This window comes from Micropterus dolomieu, linkage group LG21 (genome assembly GCF_021292245.1).
Source record: "Micropterus dolomieu isolate WLL.071019.BEF.003 ecotype Adirondacks linkage group LG21, ASM2129224v1, whole genome shotgun sequence".
In the NCBI taxonomy this organism is placed as follows: Eukaryota; Metazoa; Chordata; class Actinopteri; order Centrarchiformes; family Centrarchidae; genus Micropterus; species Micropterus dolomieu.
This window is the reverse complement of record NC_060170.1, coordinates 16576427-16593911: the sequence shown is the minus strand read 5'-3', so window position 1 is coordinate 16593911 and position 17485 is coordinate 16576427. Positions and strand designations below refer to the sequence as shown.

Sequence of the window (17485 nt, the reverse complement as noted above, 5' to 3'; positions counted from 1 at the left end):
CACCTGTACCATAAGAATAATTCTGCAGTGCCTTTTGGTCATCTATGTGGCACATAAGAGAACATGTACAAATCAGTCACTTCTCATCTGGTCCAACAGAGACACTAAATGATGCATTACATATAAAAACAATTCCTAATAACTTCCTAGTTTCCATGTTTCCTTTGAAGTACTAAGCAATTTGGTTAAGTTACACTTCAAACTAATTAACTCCAATTAATTGGTAGCGTAACCTAGAATGTCATTTTGTGCAAAGCAGGTCAACTGAACGTACGATGCAGCAAAGATGTGAAATTTGTCTAGAGGCAAGCGAACAATTCAACATACTTTACATGAAGAAAATTAATGAATTGGTTTAAACAAAGCTACTTTACTCATAATTTTTACCCAAATACTAAGTTATTTTACCAAAAATACCTACCAAAAAGACACATCTTTGGCTAGGAGACAAGATTGAAATCAATATCACAATATTAATAAACTGCAAAACCATACGTACAGTTTTTAAAACTGATGTTCAATGCAATAAATCACACAGGTTTGGATTACATGAAACAAACTGTAAATGTGTCAAAATATTAAATAACTTTTCTTTTTTTTTTTCAATACTTTATTGGATTCACTCCTTTGGACAAGAAAAGCAATTATATCATTACACTACCATTCCTGTCAAAGACAATAAACTAATAAATAATCTCACATTATTGTCCAGCCCTAATCTAAGAGAAGAACAAGCTTTTTTTCAGCAGTTTGACAGTGATGTCAGGATCCGAAGTAAGCTCAATTATTTCACTTCAGAAAAGATAAGAGCTATTGATCTAATTACCATAAACCAGTAATTACCTGCTGTCATTTGTGTATGTGTGAGAATTGTAATTAGTTCTGATCAACAATGTTATGGAGGTCAGTTGTGTTTGTGTGAGCATGTTCGTCTGATTTGCCATGCTGTGAGGAACAGAAATGTGTTTATTGTCTATTTGATAAGCATAATAGTTCAGCTGTTTGTAAGGATGCTGGTGGGCTTGTCTTTATTGAGCGGTGGGCTTCTCCTCCTACGCTCAGAGGTGAATGAGTACCGTTCACACCCACTCCTCCATAACACGGCTGTGAGAAGAAACACACACACACTACATACCCATAGGGATATAGATAAAAATATAGATATATATAGGGTAGCCTATATGCATGTGTTTCTCCTTCGATCACTCTTCACATGATTCATGGCAGGAGAGTAATCACAGAGCTGTGTGGGTGTGCTGGGGAGCGAGCTATAAAGAAAATTTGTCACCAAAAAAATGACAATGGGAAATGTGGTCTTAAAAGTTACCCTGTGGAGATTTTGACCACCTGTAGCGCTATGGCTGAATGTTTTAGCATGTGTGCAATACACAAGCAATACATTCCTGCTACACGTTTTATTTTATTCCACTGATCAACTATTGGCACCCCTAATGCCCAAGAAATGCAGCAATTCGCCACCAAAGGCAAAGAGGAAGTAAATATGGATGTAAACTGTGTACGATTTAAGATATTCAAGAACTTAGCTTGGCAAATGTTGCATGAGGAAGGAAATGCATTTGACACACGTGTTAGACCTCAAGGATACACACATCAACATGCATTTATTTGTTCATAAGAAAACTCCACAAGGTACCTTTAACTTTTAAGTGAATTAACCTTTGTGATGAAGTAGTAGTAATAGTGATTAACTAATGATTTCATATTACATGTCTTAATGTTTAAAAAGGATACAAATGCCATCAAACTTTGTGATACGTAGGATTTCAGTCCTGCTTGATTTGGCAACGCCTCTGGTTGCTTTTTAACACTCATTCCAGACTTCCGTTCAAAATGACACTTCAGTAAACATGTTTTAAGGGGCTAGGAATACAAGAGAGGAAGAGCAACTCATGTATCTACAGCATAGCATAGCGGCAGCCTTAAGCATCTTGGGGTGTGTTTCAAGAGCTGCCTCTTGTACACCTGGAGAGTATACTAAATGAATTGTATAGTATATAACCATAACTTCCCTATAAGATCAGCATAGCCAATTTTCTAATGTGCGTTCCACGAAAACATAGAATTGTTATAGTAATAGTGATATTACTATTTTTATTTTTATTGTTTTTTTGTGGTATTTATATAGTAATTCTTTATAGTAATACTATAGTGTTTTTTGTAAAGGCCGTCTACACAGGGATGCCGGCAGTCAGTCACAGATGGGGATGCTGGGAGATGGTCTGTCTATATAATGACGTTATACTAAATGGTGTGCGATATTCATGTTTCTCGTTTTCATTTGAATGGCCAGGATAGCTTACCTGTAATATCTCAATTTGAGAATGTTTTACACTACAGCAGACAGCAAACTTTAACACCAACATACTGAATATCAAATCAGCCAAAGCAACTACAGAGTCAACAGTGTTATGTGAAATGCACACAGGTGCTGGCTTTTGTCTTATGCATCCTGTTTAGTATACACATTCATTGTTTCCTGTGGGTATGTAATTTAAATCCCAGGTGAAAGAGATAACTGAATGCAAAAACATTAAATGGCTATTGCTGAAAAAGTACTGGCCATTAACTGAATGAAAATGGGTTTTGATATGATGCAAATCTTGTGGATTATACCCTTGGATGTTTAGAGGTGTGTGTATCTATGCCGTACCTCTCCCTTGAGCCTCTCGATTTCTGTGTCCTGATCTTCCAGCTGGGTGCGCAGCTGATTGGCAGCCACCTTCTCAGTCTCCACTATCTGTACAAGGTGGATGTATTTCTGCATCAGCACCTCTCGTTCAATGATGATGTCAGAGTAACTGAAAATAAGGAGAAGTCCACAAATGGGACAAACACGTCATATCACAAACTGACTGAATAGCAGAATATACAAAATAATTACTATGTCTTGCTGCTGTCCCTCATTGATGTGTGAACGTTTAGCTTTGATACAATTGATCCACACTGTGTGAAGCTTAAAAATCTTAATGACCCCTAATAAAGTATTTTTTAACCAGCTTCTCACTGTGAGCAATGAGGTCCTTAATGAACACACAGTTTGGAGACATTTATGTATTTCTGCCCTAGCTTTTCTCACTGGTGTGAAGTAGGTGGGGCTCATTGGGAAAGGTGATACAATTCAGTGCACCCATTTGTGTTCTGCAACATTTGAATCAAATGTGAAACAATAATTACACATTAGTTTTTGGTTTCTATTTACATTACTTTACGTAAGTTAGAATTCTACATCGTTGCTAACGTTAGCTACATAGTATTAGCCACGTTAAAGTTTAAGTAGCTAGCTAGCTAGCTAACGATGCTAGCATTAACATCCCCCAACCCACCCCCCACCCGATGTACTTTACTGCTAATGTTAACCATCATTAATTAAATATACATGTCGACTGGTTAACCCTACAGTTGCGCAGATCTTGCTAACAGGTAGGGTTAACCTCCTTTGTGTTGCTTGAACAATGTGAAACGACACGCTGTTTCTGCACAATAGAAGTCAATGCAGTCCGAGCAGCTTGAAGTGACACGCGAAAACCTTAAAATGTGTTGACATGGCACGCCGAAATGTCCTTAAAAGTGGCGTTCCATTCCATGATATCACAATGACCACAACCAATGATTTGCTTCCACAGGCCTTTTTCACAGCTAACATTTCGACTTGTCATAGATTGAAAAGCACACGTGTTTCTAATAACATTAACATTATTATTTACAGCTGGGCTTTTCCTACTGTGAAAAAGGTTTAGGTTTTCCTAACATTTAGTTGCAACAAAGCTAACACAGTGAGAAAGAAATGCCCCACTCTCTACATGCTAAAATAGTAGTAAGGCACAGGTTTAATCACCCTTGTAGGTCTACGATGGGGGTATAGAGTAAGCACCAATTTATACCAAATCCCTCATAGGTGAAAATGTACCTGGCCATAAAACTTATTCTGATTCTGATTCTAGAGCCATTGAATGATATGGGTCACAATATGGAAGAAGTTCAGAATATGCAGTGACCAATCATTGTGAATCTGCAGGAAACACGGAAGCACACATGACACCTGGAGCACATAGGGATGCTTGTATGACACCACCTATATAATACAAGCAATAAACACTTCTTTTGATAACATGAAAAACCACAAGTATGGCCTTAAATGTTCATATTAATGCTCTCTAATCTTAATGTTCTGTCACATCACATCAACTGTGGTCAGGCAGTCTGACCAAACAGAAAAGGGAAGGCACACAAATACCCTTGATACAATGCTATGTGTGTACCTCGCCTGCTGGATGGCCTCCACCCATTCGTCACACTCACTCTCCTCCTCTGTCCGCAGCTCCAGAGGCTTCTGTCCATCATGACCAAACACGATGAGGAAGTAGTGCTGAAGAGAGAAAGATAAAGAGAGAAAGGCTGTTGATATTTGTGACCCCGTGATCAAACACATCTACAACACCACTCCTCAGTTGTGCCAACAGTCTCACTTTACAGCCCAAGATGAAATAAGCAGACATATGGCACAGACATATGGAAACATTGCTTTTTAACTGCATTTGCTTTTCACGCTCTTTTCATGCCCAGATTCATCCCGTATAAAGTTCCAAAGACCGTACATGAAGCAGGCAAAGCACACAGACAGAGAGAGAGACATGACAGTTATTTGCTCACTGAAATAAAACATTAAGTCTTGTCTTCTTAACCAGCCCATTTTCATCACCATCAATTAGCCCGCTCTCTCTCTCTTCCCTCTCTCTCTTATTTCCTGTCTGTCTCTCTTATTATTCTGATGAATTTGAGTATCTGCCTTCAAAATACTTCCCCACACTTACACACAGACACATGCCAACACATGCAAGCACACAGACACACACCTACAGTAGAGCCACACACACACACACACACACACACACACACACACACATCAGGCATTATGTGAAGTGATAGAGGCTTTTATTCAAATGGTCATGTCCTGGGGCATTGGGTTACCAGAAGAGCTGCTATTCTTAGTCAGGGAAAACAGAGAAGACTGAGCTCTGCGTGGACATTCTCTCTCCTCCTCCTCCTCCTCCTCTTCTCTTCTCATCATCCAACCACCTCTTTCCTCCTCCTCTCTCTCTTTGCACTTCACCTATCATCCCACTCCGCCTCCTCTGCCCTGCTCAACCAGCATCCTCACTTCTCTTGTTGTTGAAACCCACTCCTCCTCCATCCCTTCATACTTTCATCTCTTTGTGTCTCTCTCAGTACGGATTCAGTGAACCAAACTGAGTCCAGAGGAGAGACGTTTACCCCGCAGGAGGATGGACGGGCTTCGTTCCCTACAGTGGGGATGGGCTGGGGACAGAGTCACCAAGGTTACTGGAAAATACATACACTTTCCCTCCTCCATCTCCATTGCGATACTCCTATCCCTGCTTTTTATGTGTCTGTCATTTCAATTCACTGGCTGGCTGGATTTTATTACATCAACAATAACCTGCGCTCTAACAGTCTTTGACATGGAGAAAGAGAGACAGAGAAGGACTGAGAGAGGGAGCAGTTACATAATATTTCTTAACGGAGTACATATTTCTAAATTGTGTCACCACCTAACGAGATAATATTTCCATGGCAACGCAATATCTGACATTTCCGCCGTTTTTTGCACTTCCATTTACCGCTGTCTCCATTCATTTAATGCTTTTATTGATCCATCCTGCAATTTTAGACAAGATAAGGAAGTAGTATAAAATGGAACAATTTTGCTAATGTAGATTTTAGAGAGCCAGATGGATAATCTGAGCCTATGTTGTGTCAACAATGGGGTCGATAGTTAGAGATTTTTCCTGTGCACATTATATGTCAGTGTTTACAATATATCTGTTTTTTATAACTTGATTAAAGTGAATACACACACACATTTTTACACCATGTTGGTATCATGTTGGTATTGATTCACATGGTTGCTTTAATAACACAGATGTCCCTGTCATTGTTATCACATGTACAGTAATGACAACGATGGTTATTGTAATGGTTTCTCATATTTGTGCTCAATGGTGGAAAAAACACTTGTAAACACCAATACCACTTTATTGCAATAAATGTCCTACATTAAAAGTGTTAGTTAAAGCTAGGGTATGTATCATCGGGGGAAAGTAACAAGATTTCACATACTCGTACATAGTTGAATATATAATAACGCATCATATTTTATAGTGTGATCATATGTTTTGTAAGTCAGATCTTAAGCTGTAAGTAATTAGTGGAGTAGTAGTGAAGTGTAATATTTCCATCTGGAATGCAGTGGAGTTGAAATACAAGAAGCATAAAATGTTTAGTTAAACACACTGAAGGTACCCTGTGGAGCATTGTCACTATGTTTGTATCATTCATGCGCACAAGGACGTCCAAGCAGGCGATGGTGATGTACAAAAGAGTGAGAAGTGAAGAAGACAGCAAGCTAGCAAACATGGAATAAGCAATCCACAATTTAAAATATTGAAAGCAATCATGTTTGAATGCATTTCCTTCCTCATAAAATATTTGCATAGGGCCCCAAGGATATACATAATGTTTTGGTAAAAAAGCACTTAAGGGTAAACCTAACTTTGTTTGTTATAAACTCCACAGAACATATAAGTACTTAAGTACACAGAGTGTACATTCAGTATGTACTATTATATGTCTATTCATATCATATCCCTCCAGAATACTTTACATAATGTAAATGTTTTGCTCTGAATTGCTCTTTGATTGTAAAGTCCAGTCTTCCCATTAATACATTCTGCTTAACTTGTGTTAAAGTTGTCAGTTTGTATCAAATCTGACATGTTTTTACCCTTCTTTTATATATATATATATATATATATATATATTGTATTTTACCCCTGCTGTATACTTTAATAATTTGCTGCAGCAGTGACCCAGTTGCTCCCAGGCAATCATTAAAGTTTAATGGCATTGCATCCTTTACAGAAGATTTTGCATCACGCTGGACCTCATGGCATTAAAAACATTCACAATGCTTTGCAATGAATTACACTGTAACACTGTAATGTGTCCTCATTAGTCAGAGAGGAAGCCTCCCAACTCTACAGTACAATTCAGGACTACCGGCTAGCTCTCCCTTCAAATCGGCTCAAATGTGCCCTCCATCCCTCAGGGCCTTCACTGTACTGTAAGAAATTTCATTTAAACAAATAAAGACAGAGATGGAAAGCAAAAGAAATAAAAGAGACAGACACTGTTTTCTACTCTTTCACCCTTTGTTTCACTCTCCATTTCCCACTCAACCTCAAACCTTTTTTTTCCAGCTAATCTGAGGAACAGCTATTATGGAAAATGAAACTGTGAAACTGACAGCGTGACACAAAGTAGTGTGTTTTACCACCACAGAGCAAGACATAGGGCACAATGAAGGGCAGCACATTTTATTATTCTGAAGCAATTTCGGGTCAGTCATTTAAAACAGCTTGCTGTGAGTACAGAGGTGAGAAGTGAGAAGCTGTCACTGTCCAACAGAGACTGAACCTCAGGAAATTAAAACCTACCACACATAAACACACACACACCACCAGGTTCATGGTAGCTCTGTGATGAAATACTTTTTTCTTTATAAAAGATTAAAGAGTCAAAGATGAAACTGGACTTGGTGGTAATAGATTCATTAGGCAAACGATGGCTGGGGGATCCAGAAATACACATCTGTTATAAATATTTAAAAGCAGAGATGACAGAATCACTGTTGGGATCCACTGATGATTAGGTACTGGAATAGCCACTAATGATGCAACACTGCTGGCTGCTTTGGTATCTGCACTGATGAGAGGCCAAATTGTGTTGTGCAGCACTACAGATGGACCTTGTTTTGTTTTTTTTCTCGACGCTCACTCTTAGCCTTTCAAAGCGACTGGCACTTTACTGCTTTGATGTTTTTGAATTCAATGTGTAGAAAAAGGCTTCAATGCTGAAAGTGTTAAAGCTATGAGGGGCTAAATGTGTTTACACTCATGGTATGGAAAGATTGGTTGAAAGACAATAAAGTAATCTATAAAGCTCAAATGAACGTGAAATTGATGCCAATTACCTTACAATCAGCGTTTTCCCCTTATATAATGCTAGCACAAATAAAGGATTAGTCAGGGATAGCCATTAACCAAAAGAGAAAAGCAAACGTTTTTGAAGACGAAATCACGCCAATGGTAGAGGAGATTGAAGCCAGGCAACACGTATTATTCGGTGGACTAACAAGCAGGTTGACAAACAAAGCCAAACACTAAGCTTGGGAGTGATAATTCCTATCACAGAGTTCATAAAGCCAGTGCGAAGTTCATGGCTTGGGCGCATAGCCATCCCAAACTGCAATACCCTTACATGACCAGCAGGAAAATCACATAGGTCAAGGTTTGTCACTTCAAAGTAAGGTTTTATAAATAAGTACTTTTACTTGGTCACACTTCAAAACTGACTGAGTAAGTGTGTTTTATAAATGTGGCTCTGGCTAATTAGACCTCTAGTCAGTTGCAAGTTGGGTGGAGGTATGCTACGATTTTTCTTATTAGGCATCATAAGTAAATACACCTGTGTGCGTGGACACTTGCTTGAGTTGTTTAATCCAACGCAGTGAACATAGAGTGTGCACTGATTTTATTCCAATTTTGTTGTTTTTGATGTGTAGTTTCTGCATTAATACTGCAGATTTGATATTCAATTAAAGGGACTGAACTTAAGTAAGTTCAAATGTCAGCTATTTTCATATTCTTTTTTCATATTAAAGTGAATAGAAACCAATAGCTGAAAAGAACAGTAGAAAAACACATGTACTATGATGTATACTGTACAGTAAATGGGTTAAAACGTGCAAAATCAATGGCATGGTTATTTAAATATAAGCAGGAAATAAGGTCTGCTATTCACAATTCCCAAAAAATGTTTCAGTGTGTTGAACAACACAAACTACAGATGTTAAAATATCAGCAATGACTTCCAAAGCTGTACTGTGTTAGCATTCTGCTAAAATAAAAACCATACAAACTGCAATTTGCATAAAGGATACAGAAAAGTAAAAGTTAATCGGCATGTTTCAGAGTAGAAACAGGTTTTTGTTTTGGTTTTTTCTCATTTTATTCCTTAGATCCATATGTTTACAAGGTAGAGAAGCAAAACATTATCAAACAGTTATAACCCAATGGGCTCCACTGGAAGCGGATGTTTAGTGTGGGAACAGGGACTGCTCAGTGATACTGCATTGTGCTGGGTGACAATTTTCATTACAAAGAAATACGACAGAGAGCAGACCAGGTTCATGTGTGAGTATGTGAGACTGTAGAGGAAACTGATGTACTGTATGTGTGGAGGTGTTTGTGGGAATATATACACCCTATGCTGAGATAGCTCGGGGGAAAAACCTTTTTGATTTTAATGCAGACTGAAATTTAATTGATAACATGTGTACAGCTTATTCAGAATTTCCATGTAAAGCCGTTAAATATATTATTGCCCATTATAAGGATAAAGTCACTAGAGTGAAAGTACTGAAACGATAAAAGTCATTTGTGAGAGGAGGCTAGAGAGATAAATAGAATAGAGGGGTGTGGGTTCACTATTTCCGCCCACAAGTCTTCTGGATCAGACAATCTGCTTCTCTCCTCTTCATCTTTCTGTCGTGCTCCCACAGGAGCAATGATGTCTTTTTTGTGCCGAATGTAGCTTCACAAAAAGCTCCAAGGACAAGAAACAAACTGCTATTGTCATGAAAACCGTGTGCACTCAATTATATACATTTTACCTAATTTACTGTACAGTAGGCTGCTACCTGCACACCCATGCATCTAAAAGTATGAATGAATTTTTAATAAGTGACCAGGTGTCATCCATCATATTTGCCATAATAAATAATGTAGTAAATAAAATAAAGCATCTGCCTTACAGGAATAGTTAAGAAAATACGTTTATTATGAGACTTAGACGACATCGATACACGTGTGTCTGTTAAATATAAAGCTGCAGCCAGCTAGCTTAGCAAAATCTGCCTACCAGCACCTCCAAACCTCACTAGTTCACATGTTAGTGTCACAATCGTGGTGTGGAGGCAGGTTGGAGGACCCAAACGCAGGACACAGAGCAGAGCAGGTATAGTTCAACGAAGGGTTTTAATATAACCAAAAGGGAGCACACTTACAGGTGAGTGGCTGAATAACAGAAATCCAAAAGTACAGGGAGACAAGACAAGCAAGGCTGGTTACAGGCAGGCAGAGAGTACATGCACGACAGAAACACCAGGTATATATATATATATATAGGTATATATATATATATATATATATATATATATACACACACACACACACACACACACACACACACACTAACGAGCAGGGCGGGAGCAACACAGGTGAAAGACATGAGTGAGTGAGTGAGATCACTGGGGTAACAGACATGACAAGGGTTACCGAACACTAGACGAAAGACAAGACAGACCCCCAAAACCCAACAGACCAAAATAACACTAACTAAACACATAAGTGCAACACAAAGGATGGCCAACCGGCAGAGCGTGACAGTACCCCCCCACCGACGAGCGTCTCCAGACGGTCAACAAAACCCAAAACAGCACAAAAACAAAGCACAAGCCGGCCCAGGGTGGGCGGAGGGAGGACAGGAGGAGGGCCAGACCAGGAACTCTCAGGTGGGTGGCCAGAGGGCAAGGCAAGGGGGCGCCAGAGTTCGGGAGGTCGTACAAGCAGGCCAAGGGGACAAAACAGTTCAGGAGGCCGTCCCGGAGGACGACCCGACAGGCCGAGCAAATCAGGGAGGCAACAATATTCGGGAGGTCGCCCCGGGGGACGACCCAACAGGCTGGGCAGATCAAGGGGGCAACAGAGTTCAAGGGGTTGGCAGGACGGCCAACAGTGAGGCAGCAAACCCACTGGGGGCTGAGCAGGAGGCTGACGGCACGACCTCTCCGGAGGTCGGCACCCAAAGCTTTGGTGCTCTGGAGCCGCAGCTTGGCTGAGGACCACCGACTGGACAGCAGGGCTGGGGACCATGGACCGGACACGAGGAGCTGGAGTCTGTCTGACCCCTGACTGGACAGCTGGGCTGGGGACCATGGACCGGACACGAGGAGCTGGAGTCGGTCTGACCACCGACGAGGGAGCAGGAGTCGATCGGACCACCGGCGAAGCAGGTGCCGGTCGGGCCACCGACGGAGCACAAGGAAGAGGAATCGGCTGGGCCACCAACAAAGCTGGTGTTGGTCGGACCACCGACGAGGGAACAGGAGTCGGCTGGGCCACCGGCGAAGCAGGTGCCGGTCGGACCACCAGCGGCGCACGAGGAATGGGAGTCGGCTGGGCCACCAACAAAGCTGGTGTTGGTCGGACCACCAACGAGGGAACAGGAGTCGGCTGGGCCACCAACAAAGCTGGTGTTGGTCGGACCACCAACGAGGGAACAGGAGTCGGCTGGGCCACCAACAAAGCTGGTGTTGGTCGGACCACCGACGAAGGAACAGGAGTCGACTGGGCCACCAACGAAGCTGGTGTTGGTCGGACCACCGACGAGGGAACAGGAGTCGGCTGGTGATCAGGCTGGCTGCTAGCAGCGCTAGCAGGCCGGGTATCAGGCAGGTGGGCAGGCAGGAAGCTAGCAGCACTAGCTGGCCTGGGATCACGCTGGTTGCAGACGGGTCGCTGCTGGTGACCTGGTCGCCTCCGATGACCACCACAAGAACCCGAAAAGATGGCCAGGCGACTTCCCTCGAAGGAGGACTCCGGGGGAAGCCTAGCCTCCAGGCTATCAGGCCATAGGCTAGCAGCGCTAGCCGAGCAGGTTACAGGCAGGCCAGGCAGAGGGCTAGCAGCGCCAGCTGAACAGATAACAGGCAGGACAGGCGGAGGGCTAGCAGCGCTAGCCGGGCAGGACAGGGGGATGCGTCCCAACCTGCAACTAGCAGGCCGAGAACCAGTCCTTTGAGGGCTAGCAGGCTGGGGAATAGACGGCCGGAGGCTAGCGCTCCGGGTGTTAGCCATTTCCAGGCTAACGGACTGAGGAACTGATGAGGACTTGGCTGGGGGATCGGCTGAGGTGTGGAGGAAGTCACAAACCCACCCAGGGAGAGAGTCTGCTGCTCCTGGCTGAGCAGCCAGGCTCTTCCAGGCAAGGGACACGATAGCTGCCTTATGGCTAACATGACTAGCCCCAAACCACATATTCCTCAGCGTCAGAAGCTCCCTCAGCACGTAAGTCTGTTCCTCAGTTAGAGTGTCTGCTGGGCTCTTAATTGGTCCGGTCATTCTGTCACGATCGTGGTGTGGAGGCAGGTTGGAGGACCCAAACGCAGGACACAGAGCGGAGCAGGTATAGTTCAACAAAGGGTTTTAATATAACCAAAAGGGAGCACACTTACAGGTGAGTGGCTCAATAACAGAAATCCAAAAGTACAGGGAGACAAGACAAGCAAGGCTGGTTATAGGCAGGCAGGCAGAGAGTACACGCACGACAGACTGGGGGGGTAACATGAACAATGACTGGACAAAGACAAGACAGAAACACCACGTATATATACACAGGGACTAACGAGCAGGGCGGGAGCAACACAGGTGAAAGACATGAGGCTAACGAGGCACAGGTAGGGAGAGAGAGAGAGAGAGCAGGGGAAAACAGAGACAGACATGCAGAGGGATCACTGGGGTAACAGACATGACAAGGGTTACAGAACACTAGACGAAAGACAAGACAGACCCCCAAAACCCAACAGACCAAAATAACACTAACTAAACACAAAAGTGCAACACAAAGGATGGCCAACCGGCAGAGCGTGACAGTTAGCCTATATCTTGTTTGTTTAATCTTTTCAAAAGTGTAAAAACAACCTTTTGTGGTTTTATGAGACCTTCCTGGAGTCTCCCCTGGTTGCCAGGCAACCTCACGGCAATGACAAGACTCAGGGAAGTCACTGACCCAGCCAAGAAATAGTCCCACACATACAGTTACACCCTGTAAAACCGCAAATTGTCAATGTTACATTTTGGTCAGCCTTCAATTCTTTAAAAGCGTCTTTGAAGGTTAAAGGAATAGTAATTATTTGCTCTCTGGAGGAGAGTTAGATGAGAATATCAATACCACTCTTATGTCCACACGGTCAATATGAAGCTGCAGCCAGCAGCCAGTTAGCTTAGCTTAGCATAAAAATTCAACAAGTCCTCCAACCTAAATGACATGTCCATGCCTCCTAAAACAACGCGTGAGCATTCCCATCAGGCAACCGGTCCTTAACTATGTTGCACAAGTTTCACCTGACCTACAGGACATTAAACACGTGGATAACATTGTGAAACGTTTGCAGTCTGGTTAGGTTTAGGCAACATAACTACTTGGTTAGGTTTAGGAAAACATTGTGGTTTGGAATAAAGTAATTAAATAACATTAAGTCACGGACGTCACATGACATCAATAACGGAAGTCAAGTGAAGGAAATCCGTAACGCTATTTAACTTAAAACTCAAAATAACATTTATGTGGTTTCACATTGGACTCGAAGGCCATTCTCCTGAGTGAAAGTCCGGGGTATGAACCATCCAACTACCCCATCCTGCCCATTTATTCAGACTTTTTCTTGATTTATAATACGTCAAATTCATCTTTTGCTAACGTTGTACGGCCACTTCAGGATGCAGCCACAACAAACGTTAATATGGGTCGTAATAACATGTGACCTAAATTATCATTTGTCAATCTTTTAATCTATTTCTTGGCAAGAAATCTAATGGGCATACTTTGCAAAAAGACAAACTATTTCTTTAAAATGCTTTCTTTTCTTTTGCTTTGTCTTAGGACAGCCAGGATAAAAACAATCACCTCCTTATATATTTCTATCCCTGTAAGACCCATTCTGTAATTTCAGGAATCCAAAAAGCTTTACTTCACTTTGGAACACAAGAACAGATTTTAATTTCCTAAAGACTTGTCATTGTGAAGAGATACAAAACATTATTCCGACAGCGGCAGTGGCAGTTCTTTATGTAACCACTGAATTCAACTAATGATGTACCAGCTAATGTGACAATCACTGAATCAACATCCCACATCCTGCTGTTTCTTTATTGCCCTCCATGCTGTTCACTTCCTTCAAAGAAGTTATTATAACAAAGTTCTCTTGCTTTCTCTCTCTCTCTCTCTCTCTCTCTCTCTCTCTCTCTCTCACACACACATACATACATACACTGTATATAAGTATAATAATGACAGTTGTTCCTACCTCAGAACACTCTGATCAGGGATTACCTGTCTGTTTATTTGGAGGTTAAACAGATTGCTCCCCTCCCCTACTTTTTGTTTTTACTGCTGTCCTCCTACTCTACATAAAATCAAACATGTATACACATAATATATAGTTATTAAGCCTTTTCTCCCATCTTACAAATTTGTTACTTAACAGTTGCTTTGTCACTCTATCGCCAGAGGGAATTGCTGGGAAACATCCTGCCGCCTTAATGCAATAGATGTTGGATTGGAGAGTTTGTTCTATGACTCCCATGGTGCAACAGCAGAGGTGTCTAAACACACCATAAAACAGTTTTACTATATTTTTGAGAATTACCAGTGTGCCTGACTTGATACTGTAAAACTCTGCTCATAAACTCTGCAATACAACAAGAAACACTCATGAAACCACATGACAATTGTATTACCTGACGCTAAAGTTTATTTTAGACACTAGTTGTGAGGTGTGTGTGTGTGTCTCCTTTTCTCTGTGCCACCACTCCACATCACCACCTGCAGCCCCTCCCCTTGGGGTCAACACAATACAGACTTATCACCTTATAAAGTTGATATGGTTGACAAGCGAACAAGTTGGCAAACAGCGGCTTATTTACACATCAAGCAAACATTTGCTAAATTAGCATTCCTTTCGAGCCATGTTTGTGTCAACCTGACAAATTTAAGTCCAATATTCAGTGTAGTAAAATTAATGCTCTACTAAGTTCACCAGTTTGTCTGTCTGTGAGCAGGTCGTGTAGAGAAGATTTTAATAGTTTTTTGCTGAAAATAGCTGCCTGCTGAAAGACACTACAGCAAAAAGTTCACACAACTAAGCAGGACTCCAGAGTCTGATAATAATGCTACTTGTTTTCTCACTATGAGCAATTCATTTTACGCAAAATCATCTGATCCATTATTTATATGAAATAGGGCTGTCCCCGACTAAGCATTTACATAGTTGAATCAGAATTGTCAAGTCCTGCCTATAGTTGACTGTTGAATCAAGTAGCCGGCTATTTAAAAACAAAAAAATATTCTTTGTGTGGTTAATCAACGATGATACATTATCCGAAAGTACTGCGAGGTGCGGACCACTCAGAGCTGGGGCTCCATCTCTTCAGCAAGTTTTCCTCTTCTCCCACTGCACACATACACGCTATGCCTACACATGCGCACTGACGACTCAGGGTTACAATTTTCTATTTATTCATGCACTTTAAAAACATTTATTGAAAGTTTTTTATATATATATATATATATATATATATGTTTATTTACAGCATTAAACATTGAAATGTATGTTGTAATAGGCTGTATATTAAGTTATTGGGAGAAAACTGGTAGTTCTATGTAAAATCAGATGCATGATCCTTGGTTCACTGCAAAGCTTCGACTGTGAGATTGACAGTCGAATCAGGCTCCGCCCATCGAAGCATCAAATCTTCAACTATTTCGGGGTCAGCCCTAATATGAAATAATTGATTAAGGCAGCATTAAAAGAATGGTTTAAAATTATGCGGAATACACTTTTTTAAGAGTTAATTGACAAGATTGAAACAATGTCCATGTGGAGCTACAGTCAGGTAGTGATGCCTATCAAACTGGAAGCAGGGGGAAATAGCTAGGCTGGTTCAAACATTTCCTGCCAGTACCTTTAAGGCTCAATAGTTTGGACAGAGTCAGGCTAGCTTCCATATTTATGCTAAGCTAAGCTAGCTCCATACTTGACACACAAACATGAGCGTGGTATCGATCTCCTCATCTAATTATCTGAAAGAAAGCAAGTCAGCATATTTCCGAAAATCTACTAATTCTTTAAAACTGGCTGTTTTTCTTAGTTCCACAGACAATAGTTTTCATAGGAAAGTGAAAACATGATAGGAATTAGGTACATGAACTGCTGTTGAAAGTAAAATGCACCCTCATTTTCATCCATACTTTGATTAGTGCAGTATTTCAAACACAAGAGACAGATTTGAAGACAGATGCCAGCTTTATATTGTATCTGACACTAATGAGGTCCGTAATGGCTCTAACACTTGGCAGAGATCTTAAGAGGAAAATGAAAAGCAGCCTGTAGAGGAAAGCAGATTAGACTCTGGGAATACTGGAAGAATTGGTTCCTTGATGCAGACAATTAGTGCGAGCAAAAATGAAAAATGAACTAATGAGAAATACTTACACACACATGAGCATACATATATACACACACATATATACGCATCAGGATGTAAGCACTGATACTTACACTCTTAAGTGTCACCACACCTTTTCTTACATTAACTCTAATAAGGAAGGAGACTGTTGAAAAGAACCGCTCTGTGCCTGAAGCTCAACAAAAACACTTATTATATTAAAACCAATCCTGCCAGATCAGACAAGATTGTATTCATCTCTCCCATGCTTTAAGTTTCAAATGAAAGTTTCTATTTCAATCTACTAGAGCCATGTGTATTATGCATGGATAGAGGTAATGTCAGAATCAGAATCAGCTTTTTTGCCAGGTATGTGTACACATATGAGGAATTTGACTCAGGATTGTACATTGCTCACGATGTGCTTACTTATACAATAATACAGTAAGACAATACTAAAATAAATCAGACACAGGCTACAGTGTAGACAACACAAATATACACACTATGAACAAAAAACAATATAGACATACTGACAAATAGTGCAGTGAGCAGATTGCAAAGGATTCAGGAGTAAGATATTATTATCATTATTATGTACATAATAACAATAATAATAATAATAATCTTTATTTGTAGAGCACTTTTCAAAAACAAGTTACAAAGTGCTTCAACAAGTGCAAAGACAACAATACCCAAAAGACAACAATACAAGCAAGAAAACATTGAAAAGACCAAAATACACATTTAAGATAAATATAAAATAAGTAAAATAGAATAAAATAAAAGGGATAAAATAAAGTCAAATAAGATCGGGAAAGGCTCTCCTATAAAAGTATGTTTTAAGAAGGGACATAAAAGAGTTCACTGACTCAGCTGACCTGATTTCCTCGGGCAGGCTGTTCCAGAGCCTCGGGGCCCTGACAGCAAACGCTCTGTCCCCTTTAGTTTTCAGTCTAGACTCTGGAACAGACAACAGACCTCTGCCCGAGGATCTCAAGGTACGTGCTGGTGCGTATGGGACTAAAAGTTCAGAAATATAACAAGGCGAGAGGCCATGAAGAGCTTTAAAAGTGATCAATAAAATTTTAAAGTCAATT

General features: G+C 41.0%; 1 protein-coding gene across 1 annotated transcript in view; it reads right to left on the bottom strand.

Moving 5' to 3' along the window:
• Window positions 1-17485, bottom strand: part of rasgrf2b (Ras protein-specific guanine nucleotide-releasing factor 2b) — a 73402-nt gene that overhangs the window by 29104 nt on the left and 26813 nt on the right. The window contains exons 2-3 of the mRNA XM_046033982.1: window positions 4281-4387; window positions 2672-2819 (exon numbers count right to left, since the gene is read on the bottom strand). Of these exons, the coding sequence (XP_045889938.1) occupies window positions 2672-2819; window positions 4281-4387 (255 nt within the window). The remainder of the gene's footprint in view (window positions 1-2671; window positions 2820-4280; window positions 4388-17485) is intronic.